This window comes from Acipenser ruthenus, chromosome 37 (assembly GCF_902713425.1).
Source record: "Acipenser ruthenus chromosome 37, fAciRut3.2 maternal haplotype, whole genome shotgun sequence".
NCBI classification, from domain to species: Eukaryota; Metazoa; Chordata; class Actinopteri; order Acipenseriformes; family Acipenseridae; genus Acipenser; species Acipenser ruthenus.
Window position 1 is genome coordinate 6,189,767 of NC_081225.1, and position 15,472 is coordinate 6,205,238.

Consider the following 15,472-nt stretch of genomic DNA (forward strand, 5'->3'; position numbering starts at 1 on the left):
TTCAAGACTAATGTAGGGCAGCAGTGTGGAGTAGTGGTTAGGGCTCTGGACTCTTGACCGGAGGGTTGTGGGTTCAATCCCCAGTGGGGGACACTGCTGTTGTACCCTTGAGCAAGGTACTTTACCTAGATTGCTCCAGTAAAAAAAAACCAACTGTTTAAATGGGTAATTGTATGTAAAAATAATGTGATATCTGTATAATGTGAAATAATGTATAATGTGATATCTTGTAACAATTGTAAGTCGCCCTGGATAAGGGCGTCTGCTAAGAAATAAATAATAATAACAATAATAATAATAATGTGGGTCTGTTCAGTTGACCTAAGCGATCTAAATCCTGCTTTCCATTACATAACTAATTTTGTGACATATTTGTACGAGCAGAAATGCAATCAGTCGGTGGGGCAATGTCTGGTGAGTGAGAGAGGTTTTAGCAGGTATGATTTGGTCTGGAGGAAACCATGCAGAAAAAAGAAGGCAGTAATTGTAGCTAACAAAATAGCTACATACGTTTTCCATGCCATGCACATCTATTCATTATACGTAGGGCTTGTACTTCCTTGGTCATTTCACTTGGAGTGTGAAATAGTCCCACCCCTTCACTGACTTCTTTCCTGTCAATAACCAATCAGCTGTATGTCCTCTTGACTGGCATGCTTTCAGCTAGTAACACGCTTCGACTCAGAAGGCACTGCTGAGGTGAAATGGATGTGCGGGTGCAACATACACATGGGAGGGGTCATACACAAAAAACTCTCATTATCATATAATAGTTGTATCCCCCAACTCAACACCACACGACCATCATGACAGTAAAAAAGTAAAAATAGACACAATTAAGCATTCTTACCTTTGTATAAGTTAGTGATCAGCAGATGTGTCAGCCCCACAAAGAGCACAGCGTGTGGTTTTCACTAACTCTACTGTGCAGAATAAATAAAAAATTTTCTATGGGCAAATATCGGGACTTTCTTCCTATGCTTCGGGACACGGGACACTTGCTAGGAAATCGGGACTGTCCCGACCATATAGGGACTGTTGGCATGTATGCCAACAACATCGCTTTTGCATAGAGGTACAAACTCAGCACCTCTACTTAAATGTAAATGTATCCAATTTCGCAAATGCAGTCTGTATTTAAATTATGAACAGCAGCTGCGACCACTTTGCGCAGTCAAAAGGGCTGCGACACGATGCGTCCCGTTACCGTACAGCAAATAGTGAAGCTGCTCAGCTTAGCTGTCTGTGCCTGATGTATCCCATCCAACTGGGACAGAATTAGCCCACTGTTTGAACCAGGCTTTAACAGAATTTTCCACGATTCTGAAATTAACAGCATGTTGTAAGGAAAGCCTCTGTAAGTTGTTAAACTTCTGTTCTCAATGCATTTGTTCTCCTGTCTTTATAGAAAACAGCTCACTCACATTTTTGTTTTTTGCATTTCAGCTGTCACTGATTTACATGCTTGCTTCTATCTTATTCGCTGGCCTACATAGCTACGAGTAACTGCTGTGTGCATACACAACCAACCAATTTACAGATACTCGCAGATTTGTATTTTCAGTGCATGACATAATGCATTTTTAAAGGAAATAAAGGAAGCACCTAATCAAAAGTGTTTTTACACCCATTTCCAAGATTTCACTGACTTTTTTTCAAATTCACGATTTTCACAATTTCACTGACTTCTGTGACAAAATTGTGGCCTTAATTATAAGCAGCTTCGGGTAACTTCAGATAGCTTGTATACAGTTGTATTTAATATCAGTTAGCAAGGGGTAGTCCCTCCTTGTGAGAGAAATGTATGAACAGCATGCATCATTGTGACCTGTCTGTTATTGTAAATGGTAGCTAGGGTACATTTTTACAAAAGTAATTAAGTAAGAGAAATGATAAAAAACTGGAAAAGGTGATTTTGGCAATGAAGATCTTTTGGTAAAGCTGTTAATTCCTTAAGTTGAGCAATTCATTCTTGTTATTTTCCTTTATTGTCCTTGTGAGGGCAGAAGACAGAATAGGAGCATGATGTCTAAAAGAGGCTGGTCTGGAGGTGAACTTAACTGAATCATACCTATATTGAGAGAATCAGGTGGAAATGGATTTTCCTGTTTCTCCAATGCAGTTGATTTGAGTTCTATTGGGGGTTGCTTTGGGTTATTGGCTGCACTCTTAGGAGTTTATGATTGGGTGTTTGAGCTTGACACTTTTAAGGGGGCGTAATGTATAGATAATAAAAAGAAGCTGGAAGGGCTGGAAAGGTACAGTGTGTGATGAAGAAAATGTAGTGAAATAGGCCTGTAGTTTATATTAGTGTCCTTGAATGAGGAGCTTTAAAAACAGCCATCATGGGGGCTCCCGAGTGGTGCATCCAGTAAAAGTGCTCCGCGTGGAGTGCAGGATGCGCCCTATAGCCTGGAGATCGCAGGTTTGAATCCAGGCTATGTCACAGCCGACCGTGACCGTGGGTTCCCGAGTTGGCAGGGGGGCTGCGAGCGGTTTGCCAAGGATACAGATGATAATTGGGCATACGCAATTGGGGAGAAAAACCAGGGTAAATAAAAAACAAAAAAAACAGCTGTCATTTATTTTCTAGTAAGCAAGTGATTCTCCCAGCAGGAAAAAGGGAAAAATCGCAACAATACTATGCCAATAACAACCCCTTTTAACCCTTTGCGGTCCATTGTCGGACTGGGTCCGACATTGCAATTATTCCTCACAGGTCCTTTGTCGGACTGGGTCCGACATCATTATAGCAACGCAATAAACGGGTGTTTAGTCGTTTTTTCTCCGGAAAAAGCCGAGAAAACCATTCAATTGCCGAGTGGGAGCGAAAGGAGCCGAGACAAGTCGGAAAAAAAAAAAAAAAAAAAAAAAAAAAAAAGGCGTATTTCATGAATAGTCATACATGGTATCAGGTATCAGATAATGGGCGTCCATAATAAACAAGCTGGCTAAGTGCGTCAGCGCACTGAGACTATCATGGACATTTGCAGAGCTTTTTTCAGATGTTATAGTAATAAAATAATGACTTTGATCGCATTATTGAGGAGTTTGGTGATAAAACGAGTGATCTGGAGATGATCGATCGGTATGTACGACTATTATTATTATTATTATTTATTTCTTACACAGCTGAACGCTATAGCAAACAAAAGGCTGGGGAGGGGCTGGAGATGCCTAGTGTGTGCTTTGTTGATATGCAGGGCCATTTAAACCCGTTTGACTGTGAAAAAAAATACTTTTAAACAGCGCGTATAAAATTAACTGCGCGTGTGAAAATTAATTATTCCTGGCGTGCCTGACGCGCGATTAATAAATGGACCGCAAAGGGTTAAAGACCTTTAAACTTAAGGTTCAGTTTCCATTGTTTACAGGTCTTACTTACCCACTACAGTGAGCAGCATGTTGTCCAGTAAGAGGGCTACAAAGACCACCACCAAGACCAGCGTCCTTGACTCTCTCAGCCATTGCAATGGATTGAAGCATGGCATTGTTTAAGACACAGTAGATGGGCGCTCTCCAACTACCAGACCTGCGGAGAACAGAACAGTTAGATACGAGTTCAGGTGAAATACAAAACACTACAGATTGGGTTAAGTGCAGGATTAAATACAGTAAAATGGGGAGCAGATAAGTGCAAATTAAAGTGCATTAAAGGCAGAGTGCTATTTTGTCCAGAAGGGAAGATTTGAGTTTCACAGGTGTTGTCTGAAGAGGTGTGTCTTGAGGAGGTACTAGAAGGTGGTCAGGGACTGGGCAGTCCTGACATCCATAGGAAGGTCGTTCCACCACTGTGGGGCGAGAGTGGAGAAAGAGCGGGCTCTGGAGGCAGGGGAGTGTACAGGAGGTACAGCCAGTCTTCTAGTGCAGGCGGAGCGGAGAGGTCGGGTGGGGGTGTAGGGAGAGATGAGCGTCTGGAGGTAGCTGGGTGCAGTCTGGTCAACAAATCGGTACGCGAGTCTTGAACTGGATGCGAGTGGTGATCAGGAGCCAGTGGACTGAGTGGAGCAGTGGAGTAGCATGGGAGAAGCGAGGCAGAGAGAACACCAGGCGAGCAGCAGAGTTCTGGATGAGCTGGAGCGGACGGTTGGTGGACACAGGGAGGCCAGCCAGGAGGGTGTTGCAGTATTCTAGGCAGGAGAGTACCAGGGCCTAGACGATGAGTTGCGTGGAGTAGTTGGTGAGGAAGGGTCGAATTCTTTGTGTGTTGCTCAGGAAGAATCGAGAGGTGCGTGCTAGAGTGGAGATGTGCTGGGAGTAGGAGAGGCAGGGGTCCAGGGTTACTCCGAGGTTCTTGGCCGAGGAGGAGGGAGAGAGCGTGGGGGTGATAGTGGCTTGTTTGAAGGCAGATGGAGAGGCCAGAGAGGAGAGAGGTGTTGAGAAGGGAGGAGATGAAGGGGAGTAGAGCAGAAGCAACAGCTTGAAAGATGTGAGTGGGGAGGGGGTCCAGGGCGCACGTGATGGGTTTGTGGCCCTGGAGGAGGGAGGAGAGGTCAGAGCCTGAGAGGTGAGAGAAGGAGGAGGAGGGTGAGTTAGTAGGGGAGACAGAGGGTGTTGGGGTTGGAGTGGGAGGGGGTGGGGGCTGGGGGGTGGGAGAGGTGTTAAAGAGTTTGCGGATATCAGAGATTTTAGAGGAGAAGAAAGAGGCAAAGTCGTCAGAGGAGGGAGGAGAAGGGGGGGGGGAGGGTTGAAGAGGGAGGAGAAGGTAGAGAATAGTTTCCGGGGGTTGTCAGTGGAGGAATGGATAATAGATTGGAAATAGGAGCAGAGTGATCAGAGAGGGTGGAGGGGCAGCAGGTGGTGAAGTCGAGTTGACGGCCAGCTTTGTGGGTAGGAGGGGATGGAGAGAGAGAGAAGTTGAAGGAGAGGAAGGAATCCAGCAGAGTGGGTGGGATTGGAGAGATGGATATTGAAATCACCTAACAGGACAGTTGGGGTAGACAGAGAGGGGAGGGAGGAGAGGAGATCGTCAAGTTCATCGAGAAAGTGAATGAGAGGTCCAGGGGGACGGTACAGTAGGAGTACAATAGCAGGAGTTGACAGGGAGAGGTTAGTTGGACACGTGAAATTCAAAGGTGTTAACAGAGTAAGAGGTCAGAGGGGACAGAAAAGAGTAAGGAGGGAGAGAGGAGACCAGTCCCACCTCCCCTAGGATGTAGAGAGAGGACAGGGCAGCAGGAGTTAGTGTTATCAGAAGAGAGCCAAGTTTCAGTGAGAGCAAGGGAATCAAGAGAGAGGTGGGAGGCAAAGGCACAGATGAAATCAGCTTTGTTAGCAGAAGAGTGACAGTTCCAGAGTGCACCAGAGAGAGTGCGGGAGGGGAGAGAGTGGGAGGTGGGGGAGAGGCAGAGGGGTTAGGGGAGCAGCGGTGGAGAGAGGACAAAGGACGGGAGTGAGAGGACAGAATAACAAGGATGTGAGAGACAGTCATAGCAGGACAGGTAAGACAGATAGGTACAGTGGTAGTGGGAGCAGGAGCGCTGGGGGAAGGGTACAGACCTATCTAGTAATTTGCGGTATCCAGAGCGCTGCTAGTTTCGGATTTTTTCCAACAGCCTCTCCTCGCAGGACTCCCATAGCTAGACTCCCGGCTCTTTGTTAGAGAGGCTCTGTGGCTGGCGCACAAATAGGCTAGCTGTCTATTATACTAACTAGATGGATAAAAGCTTTGTGTAAACCAATCAAATTGCAAATCAACCTCTATTCAATTTAACCACACTCACCTGGTACTAATCACAAACAGTAGATCACCTAATTAAAACACCACCTTTATAATGTTATTTAAATACAGCTACTGTTAATTACTTGAAGCAGGATAATTTACCTATCTGCCTCTGACTCTGGTTACCTCTGGACCAGTGGTCCTCAAAGTCATTTGGGCACGGGTATAAATTGATCTTACTTGGCTGACTATTGCACAGGAAGATAGCCAAATCTATATGTTTGGGCGTCAAGCTAACGGCAACTTCTCTTACGGAGGAAACTGAAACACCCAAGACAGCTCAACTTGCTGATGGTTTCAAGAGCAACGGTGTCTAAGGTGATGTCGGCATGGAACTCCGAGAATCGTGATAGCTGTGCATTAATTAGAAGTGCAAGGCAAAACAGCCAAGCAACTGCAGATCAATTGACTGCAAATTTCAATCTGGGGGCGAGCAGCCAGTTTCATCAAAAACGGTCCGCCGAGAACTCCACAGAGCGGGTTACCATAGTGGCCCAACTCCCTATTAAGTGACTTTACATTGGTGTTTCCGTTATATATATATATATATATATATATATTGTAATATAGCGGGTTGTGAGAGACGGCAGGGAGGGGGTTAAAACCTCCCTGCAAAGGAAAAAAGAAAGAAAAATATGTGACAAAGCACAACTCACTCGGGTTCGTGCCCCTTTAAAAATACGACCCAGAACACTGGAATGGATCTTTTCAGCGCTGGTGCGCTATTTTTAATAAACACAAAAATCAAACAAAATACACAAAATAAACACCTAACTCCTCTTGGAGCACTAACTCAACTCTCAGGAACACCCTGACTAACGCGGGACAGCTACGCTGTTTTCCCGTCCTTCCCAAAACCACAAACTTCAACACACAGGTTTGACACCGCACTTACTTTTTCTCTCTCTGGCTACTCGGAGACAGAGCACCTCTTCTGCCTCCTTCTACTCAGCAGCCTAGAGCAGACTGACTGTTCTCCTTATAAACCCTGCACCTGGCTCTAATTTACAATCATAGCCAGGTGCAGGTGATAATTAACAATAAAACAATTAACAGAAAAACAATTAACCCAGACAAATGTGCATTCCGCACATGTTTTTACTGCAGAGAGGTTTTAACCCCCTCCCTGCTGTCTCACACTATATATATATATATATATATATATATAAAAAATTGTGAATTGTAGTATTACTACATTTTTTGTAAGCCTTAATTTTATAACTTGATTTATGTCATGTAGGCTATACTGTGATATTAAGGTTATGACAGTATTGGTATTTTTATACCGGGGCCCCCTTATGGAAAGAAAATATATTGAAATATAATGTAGTATATTACAAAATCTATTATTATTATTATTATTATTATTATTATTATTATTATTATTATTATTATTATTATTATTATTATTTTTTCTTTATTTATTTCTTAGCAGACACCCTTATCCAGGGCGACTTACAATTGTTACAGTTATACAATATATGCCAATATATTTCAATATATTTTCGAAAAGCGCCTGCACTGCCACTCCGTACACTTTACACAACAGATGATGCACATCGGTTCAGTACAGAAGAGACTTAGGGGGGCAATGTGAGAATAAAACAAAACATTGAAATTACGACTTTAAAAGAGCCCGGGACAGACAGGCACTGCGCTGTGTGGCATGCGAGGCATTTTGCCGACTGTATCGCTGGCATTGCTTTCATATGGTGTTGGACACATCAGTGTAGGATGACGCCACTAATCCCGCGGTGTCGCTGAGCGGTACCACTCAAATCAAAACCAGAGCGATTTTTTCTGACTGCAGCGTGGTACCGTTGGTGGATTAACCAATCACAGCCAAGTGCTGACAACACGTGCTTGCCAGGAAAAATCATGAATTAAACTGTTGTCCACAGAGGTGTCCAAGCACCCTGAAGTGTTTGATCCCTCCCATATTTCATACAAGGACAGGCAAGTCAGTCCCTGATAACCATCCTTCCTGTAGCCAACTTGATACTGTTATCACGTTTTGCCTTTTTTTTTTTTAAATTTTATTTTTTATTTCTGTAGTTCACAAATTTTTTTACTAAATAACTGGCTGTAAAAGGATATATTTTCTAACACTAGTAATAAGCTACTTGCTGAAACTTTGAAAAACAAACCAGTGTTTTTATTTAGTAGATTATATGGGGGGCATTACAGCTATGGCCACAAGTTTTGCATCACGCCCTACAGAATTAATAATGTTACGTTGACATATTGAAATTAGCATCGCTTTAGTTTTCCAAAAACTGAAAAATGTGACATTTTGAAATTTAACATGAACATGTAACACTATTGTAGAATTTTGAGATATCATTTTGTAGTTTCTTAGATTGCATGACGTTAAATAAAACATTGAAATTATGTTCATATATATATATATATGAATGATGTCTGCATTCTAATATTCTACTAGGAGATGCAAAGCATTTGGCCATATATGTAAATTATATTTGAGTACATAGCCTATGGTGTGGTACTGACAACTACTGTACCGCGTAGTGCACACTGCTGCATCGGAACTCTTGCTGACAGCACTGCTGTCTCAGTCTAAACAGTTTTTTCTAGTATACATTTCTTTCCCCACATATATTACAGAACCATATGTTTGAAAAGGCAGCTAAAGTTTGGAGTAAGCATGTTTTACATGGGGTTGATCAATAATTAATCTACGTTTCTCTTTAGACAATATACCTTTTTTTAATTAAGGCTGTTTTATCAATAAAGAGCATCTTACCCCATTGGTCATTTTTATACTGCCTAAACAAATGTCTAAAAGTCTAAAAATACATAAAGTTTGGAGCAATGCAAATAGCTTATTAGCCAAGTATTATAATGACGTCACCAAAGGTGTCTGTAGTCCTTAAAGGTGTCATTCCTATATGAAGAACGGATTGTCCCAGAGTAATTTCACATTTTTTTATACAGTGTGCGCACATATATACAATGGCTCTCAAAAGTATTCACCCCTCTTGGACTTTTCCACATTTTACTGTGTTACAACATGGAATCAAAATGTATTTAATTAAGAGTTTTTGCCACTGATCAACACAAAAAAGTCCATAATGTCAAAGTGAAAAATAAAATCTACAAATTGTTCTAAATTAATTACAAATATAAAACAGAAAATAATTGATGTATTTTTGTGATGTTTTTTCAGTAACAGATCAGGGGAGGGTGAAGCGCCAGCAAGACAGAAGTGCACGGACAGGGCACAAAACAATGCAAAACGTCTTCAAAAATCCCTGGTCTACAAAATAAAAATAATAAATTATTACTATTAGTTTTCATACTTTTTTTAACTGTGTGGTATAGTTTTAAAGACGTTTCGCATTGTTTTGTCTTGGTCCGGCTTACCCATATTGAAAAATGAACTAGCTGTGTATTGAATCAAGGCTTTTGGTTACATTATACTTGTTTGTTTACCTTTTTTTAATAAAGAGAAAATAAAACAATGGAAAATGAATCAATTGCAATTTTCTCATATCAATTACAAAGTATCATTATTAACCTGGATCCGCAAATGTGATGCCCTTTTTATGTAGTTCGCAATCTCAACTATTTTTCATAAGAGATAAAAGTCCATACAATATGATACACTTGGCATTATCCTGCGGCAAGGCGTTTATATATGTCAGATGGAGGTACCAACAGGTATATATATGTTATATATATATATTTTATATATATATATATATAGAAAGGCCAGGGAAATTCCCCCATCCTCTTTCCGTCCTCTCTCCCCACTCTCTCGGTGGTCCTGCCCCTCTGATACATGCTTATGACAACTGTTTTTATTCTCTAGTTAAAATAAAAAAAAAATAAACCACAAGACTGAAATGCCAGTTTCCCTTTACTGCTCAGCCAGCCTTTCCAAGTCTACAAACATGGCTGCTGCAAAATATCAAAACAAATAGCAATACCACACCCGCTGCAAACCCTGTGTTCCCCTTCACTATCAAACAAATAGAAATACACCCGTTGTAACCACTGTATTCCCCTTCACTATCATATAGACATACCACACCCGTTGTTAAAGGGACTAGGAGCTCTTAAAATAAACAAATCCCTTGGGCTGGATGAGATCCTCCCAATAGTATTCAAAGAAATGAAAGAAGTTATTTACAAACCGCTAACCAAGATCATGCAACAGTCTCTTGACACAGGGGTTGTACCGACAGACTGGAAAATAGCAAACGTAATACCGATCCACAAAAAGGGAGACAAAACCGAACCAGGTAACTACAGACCAGTAAGCCTGACTTCTATTATATGTAAACTTATGGAAACTATAATAAGATCCAAAATGGAAAATTACCTATATGGTAGCAGTATCCTGGGAGACAGTCAGCATGGTTTTAGGAAAGGGAGATCGTGTCTAACTAACCTGCATGACTTTTTTTGAGGATGCAACATTGAAAATGGATAACTGCAAAGCATACAACATGGTTTATTTAGATTTCCAAAAAGCTTTTGACAAAGTCCCGCATAAAAGATTAATTCTCCAACTGAACGCAGTAGGGATTCAAGGAAATGCATGCACATGGATTAGGGAGTGGTTAACATGTAGAAAACAGAAAGTACTGATTAGAGGAGAAACCTCAAAATGGAGCAAGGTAACCAGTGGTGTACCACAGGGATCAGTATTAGGTCCTCTGCTATTCCTAATCTACATTAATGATTTAGATTCTGGTATAGTAAGCAAACTCGTTAAATTTGCAGACTACACAAAAATAGTAGGAGTGGCACACACTGTTGCAGCAGCAAAGTTCATTCAAAATGATCTAGACAGCATTCAGAATTGGACAGACACATGGCAAATGACATTTAATGGAGAAAAGTGTGCAGACAGGCTAAAAGAACTGAATCTATTCAGTCTTGAACAAAGAAGACTATGCGGCGATCTGATTGAAACATTCAAAATCCTAATAGGTATAGACAATGTCGACCCAGGGGACTTCTTTGACCTGAAAAAAGTAACAAGGACCAGTGGTCACAAATGAAGATTAGATAAAGGGGCATTCAGAACAGAAAATAGGAGGCACTTTTTTACACAGAGAATTGTGAGGGTCTGGAACCAACTCCCCAGTAATGTTGTTGAAGCTGACACCCTGGGATCCTTCAAGAAGCTGCTTAATGAGATTCTGGGATCAATAAGCTACTAACAACCAAACGAGCAAGATGGGCTGAATGGCCTCCTCTCGTTTGTAAACTTTCTTATGTTCTTATGTTCTTATGTAACCCCTGTGTGTCCCTTCACTATGAAATAGAAATACCACACCCGCTGTAACCCCCCTTCACTATCCACACACTGAAATGTCCACTATTGCAGCATCTACATGAACATATTTGAATGTAATAATATTTGCAATTAAATGGAAGCATATTATATCTGTATATCATACACGTCCATACCCCTACCTGTTTTTAGTCTTATATCTCAATAGTAATTGCAATTTGTTTCACAAAAGCATTAAAATGACACCATCCTCAGAAAATGTAAATCAAAATTCAAAACTAGATAGCAACAATACAACAACCACTATGATGACTGCTACTGTATTAGAAAAAAAGAAGACTAAATTCATTTTTTGGAAATAAAGAATAAAAAAAAACATGTTTGCGGTAAAGTGTTACTAGTGAGGACAGTGTGTGAATCGTGTGTGAATCGAGAATGCAGCAGTTTTTAAATCAATGTAAGATTATCCCAGTAATCATTAATCACAAAACAATTAACTTTTTGTCCATTGCACGCCTGTCTTACAATATTTAAGTATGTGTGAGTAGTTTTACATTTACAGAGCTCTAAAGTCACTACATATCCCAAAAGACAATGGTGGAGTTGCCAAGAGTGTGTGATTTTTTTAGCTCGAGAAAAATGTCTCGTGCAAAATGCTTTTTCGGGTTTCCATTTGCTCAGTTTATTTTACTTGAGAAAACATGGCATTTCACTCGAGGTCATGCAAATTAAAGGGAAAGGTGGGGGTTGATATGTAAATGAGCTATGTGTAAAGTTCTCGTGCTGTTTTTGCAGATGGCCCATGAAAATGTTGTTTCCATGCGCACACAGAGAACTGGTACACAAGAAAATCTAAGCTGCAATTTCTAAATACCTTGTGCCTGGTTGTTTATAATATGTTTTACTGCTCTTGCCCAAATTGTTTTTCAGATGTCATTAGTGGGGTGTCATGTCGTTTGTAGTGAATACTGTTTCAACTAATTTATCTTACGATGGAGGTACCAACAGGTATTGCAGATCACCATGGTTGAAAACTGGCAGAGACATTATATATATTTCCCTTTCTTTCAGGCAATACAGCACATAGGGGATCAGGTGATGCTGCGTATACTACTTCCCTGGCTTAGAAACCCTACCCGTCCAGACGGCTGACAGCTGCTGAGGAAGTGGGCAAATACAGGTAGTGGGCACTTGAAAGGGAGGTGGTGGATACTGATGAAATGGACTGAAGTGCAGCATTAGTTTGTTCCCAAAATTGCCACTGCCTGCTGTATCCTGCACAAACTCTTGTCAACAACAAAATTAGGAGTTCAGGAGTTAGTGGCTGCCTGTGTGAGACAGACAGGGGGAAGGTTACCTCAGCCACCAATTTCAGTTGGACAGCAGTGATCTGAGGAGGCTCGTGCTGTCAAAGGTTCTCTTTCTTTTAAGCTGTGTTGGATTTACCGTTGTCTTAAATATTAATGATGCAAACAAATAAAACACAATCAATACGTTCATTTGTAATTTTATTTGGTCATTTCTGAGAGGGCATCAACAACTTGTTGGTTTATGTGTTTGTTGTGCTGTTTTGGGCAATCGAGCTGGCTCATGACATCCAGTTCACCAACTATATTTATTAACGTTGAGGGCGGACACACATTGTCTTTGGACATGAGCTCACTTGCTCTTCGTGTTTAACTTTAGCGTTGTTTTTACAGCAAGGGTATTCTCAAACAGCTGCTTTAATATTATAACAAGTGTACACCGCAGTTCATGGCACATTTGTAAGTGGCTTTATAGAACATAAGAAAGTTTACAAACGAGAGGAGGCCATTCAGCCCATCTTGCTCGTTTGGTTGTTAGTAGCTTATTGATCCCAGAATCTCATTATTATTATTTTATTATTATTTATTTCTTAGCAGACGCCCTTATCCAGGGCGACTTACAATTGTTACAAGATATCACATTATACATTATTTTACATTATACAGATATCACATTATTTTACATACAATTACCCATTTATACAGTTGGGTTTTTACTGGAGCAATCTAGGTAAAGTACCTTGCTCAAGAGTACAACAGCAGTGTCTCCCACTGGGGATTGAACCCACAACCCTCCGGTCAAGAGTCCAGAGCCCTAACCACTACTCCACACTGCTGCTCATCAAGCAGCTTCTTGAAGGATCCTAGGGTGTCAGCTTCAACAACATTACTGGGGAGTTGGTTCCAGACCTTCACAATTCTCTGTGTAAAAAAGTGCCTCCTATTTTCTGTTCTGAATGCCCCTTTATCTAATCTCCATTTGTGACCCCTGGTCCTTGTTTCTTTTTTCAGGTCAAAAAAGTCCCCTGGGTTGACATTGAATAACAACAGCTACGACCATTTTACTGCGTCAAAAAGTCTGCAAACTCGGGAGTGCTTCAGTCCTTCTGGCGCACCCGTAGAAGTGTCTGCAGCTAATGTATGGCTTTTGTCTGCGAGAGAAGCATAAACGTTAGGTTACTTACCGTAATCCTGGTTCCCTGAAAGAGAAGACGACCACGAAGACATTACGTATGGGATATGCCTGTCCATTGGGTAGTTATTGCTGAGCTCTCTATACCAGAGTGCTGGGATGATGCACTCGGTCCCGCCCACCGAGCGGATAAAACTATCATCCAAAGAAAGCAATTTCTCTTTTTCAGTCGAACCCATGAGGGCGACCGAAGCGACCTTGCGGTTGGTGGTCATCTTCTCGTTCATGGAACCAGGGTTACTGTAAGTAACTTACGGTATTCAAAGACAAGCACCAAGACAATACATATGGGATAATGTATACCAGAGCCGTCGCAAGGGAGAAGGAACGGCAGCATATGAGGGATGCACAAGCACCGTCTAACCCAGAGGTTAGTGTGAACTTACACCCTCAAGGACCCTTGTGCCTACAGAAGGCAAGGCAGGGTCTACAACATTAAGACAGTAGAACCTGGAGAAAGTATGTGGCATAGCCCAGCTAGCTGCAGTACAAATATCAGACATCGAGGCACCTCTGAAGAGGGCCCAAGATGGTGGGGGCAAGCCAACACCAAGCCAACACCATTATATGCAGTCGAGACTGTATACACAATACAATGTGACAGATGCTGCTTAGAGAGGGGCTATCCTAAGGTCCGTGTCCCGTGACAGACGAAGAGCTGGTCAGACTGACGCAGAGCTCTTGTCCTATGCATGTATCATCTCAATGCCCGCACTGGGCAAAGGAAATTCAATCTGTTGAAGCAAACGGAGGTGGATGGAAGGACTCCAGTTCCACAGACTAAAGGGTTGGTGCGCAGAGACACCCTGCTGCCATCCTCCCAAATACGCATGCAGGAGCTGTGCACAGACAGCGCCTGCAGCTCACTGACCCGCTTAGCGGAGGTGATAGCCAAGAGGAAGACTGTCTTCATAGACAGGTACTTCAACTCTATGGAGTGTATGGGCTCAAACGGGGCCTTCGTGAGAGCCTCCAGTACAATATTAAGGCTCCATTTGGGGAGAACAGTCCTCCTGGGAAGGCGTAATCGCTGAGTGCCTTTAAGAAAACAGGTAGCCAAAAAATGCTAGCCTGGAGACACTGAATCTACAGGGTTATGGAAAGCAGAGATAGCCAATAAATACAACTTCAAGGTGGAAGGTGACCTACTAGCATCAAGCAGTTCACTGTAAGATGACTGGTATGGGGCAAGATATGGGGTCATGGCTTCTAGCCAGACACCAAGCCTGGAAATACCTCCACTTATAGGGGTACAAGGACCTAGTGGAGTCTGCCCTAGCGTACCCACAACTGCATCTAATAGCCCTAGGGTTAACCAGCGGTCCCTTTCAGAGGCCAGACCCATAGCCGGAACCTGCCCGTTTCCAGGTGCCAAAGAGAGCCTTTTACCTGACTGAGGAGATCCATGCGCAGTGGAAACTCCCAGGCCTGGCAGTGTAACAGCTGGCACAGGGTCGAAAACCAGATTTTCCTGGGCCACTTGCGGGCCACTGATGCTTCCTCTAACCGGACCTTTTCGAGAAAGGCCGGGAGCAGCGGTATAAGCAGGAAAGCGTACAAAAACACTCTGAGCCACTCGTGGGCTGCTCTCAGCTCCCACGCATTTATGTGCAGGGATGTCCAGCGATCCGACCAGGGTCCGCAAACTCCTCTGCCTGCCCAGACTGCCTCCCAACCACAGTTAGGTGTGCCTGTCATCACCAACTGATGGTTGTGTATCACTCCCATCCTTACATCTTCGCTCAGTTGAGAGGCTTGCCTCCACCGGCGTAGAACTTCCCAGCATAGGCGAGACACGGTCAGCCGACGGTGTCTGTCGCACTTGGGGTGCAGCTGAAGGCACTGAGCCACACTTGGATCGGGCACATGTGAAGTAACCCTGGTTGGGCGAGTGATGAAGCCGCGGCCATCAGACTCAATAGTTTTTAACACAACACCAATTGTACTGTGAACCCTTGTTGAACAGGGCCAGACAGTTGCGAATG

The 15,472-nt window shown here is 42.5% G+C and overlaps 1 protein-coding gene across 6 annotated transcripts in view; it reads right to left on the reverse strand.

Moving 5' to 3' along the window:
• LOC117397945 (chromaffin granule amine transporter-like) overlaps positions 1–15,472 on the reverse strand; it is a 42,896-nt gene that overhangs the window by 18,370 nt on the left and 9,054 nt on the right. For 3 of the 6 annotated variants that reach the window (XM_059008393.1, XM_059008397.1, XM_059008398.1), the window contains exons 1-2: positions 6,618–6,689; positions 3,386–3,532 (exon numbers count right to left, since the gene is read on the reverse strand). In XM_059008393.1, coding sequence (XP_058864376.1) covers positions 3,386–3,491 — 106 coding nt within the window. In that variant the 5' untranslated portion in view covers positions 3,492–3,532; positions 6,618–6,689. Of the gene's footprint in view, positions 1–3,385; positions 3,533–6,378; positions 6,459–6,617; positions 6,690–15,472 lie in introns of those variants that run through there. The other 3 variants (XM_059008395.1, XM_059008394.1, XM_059008396.1) reach the window with 2 other exon arrangements.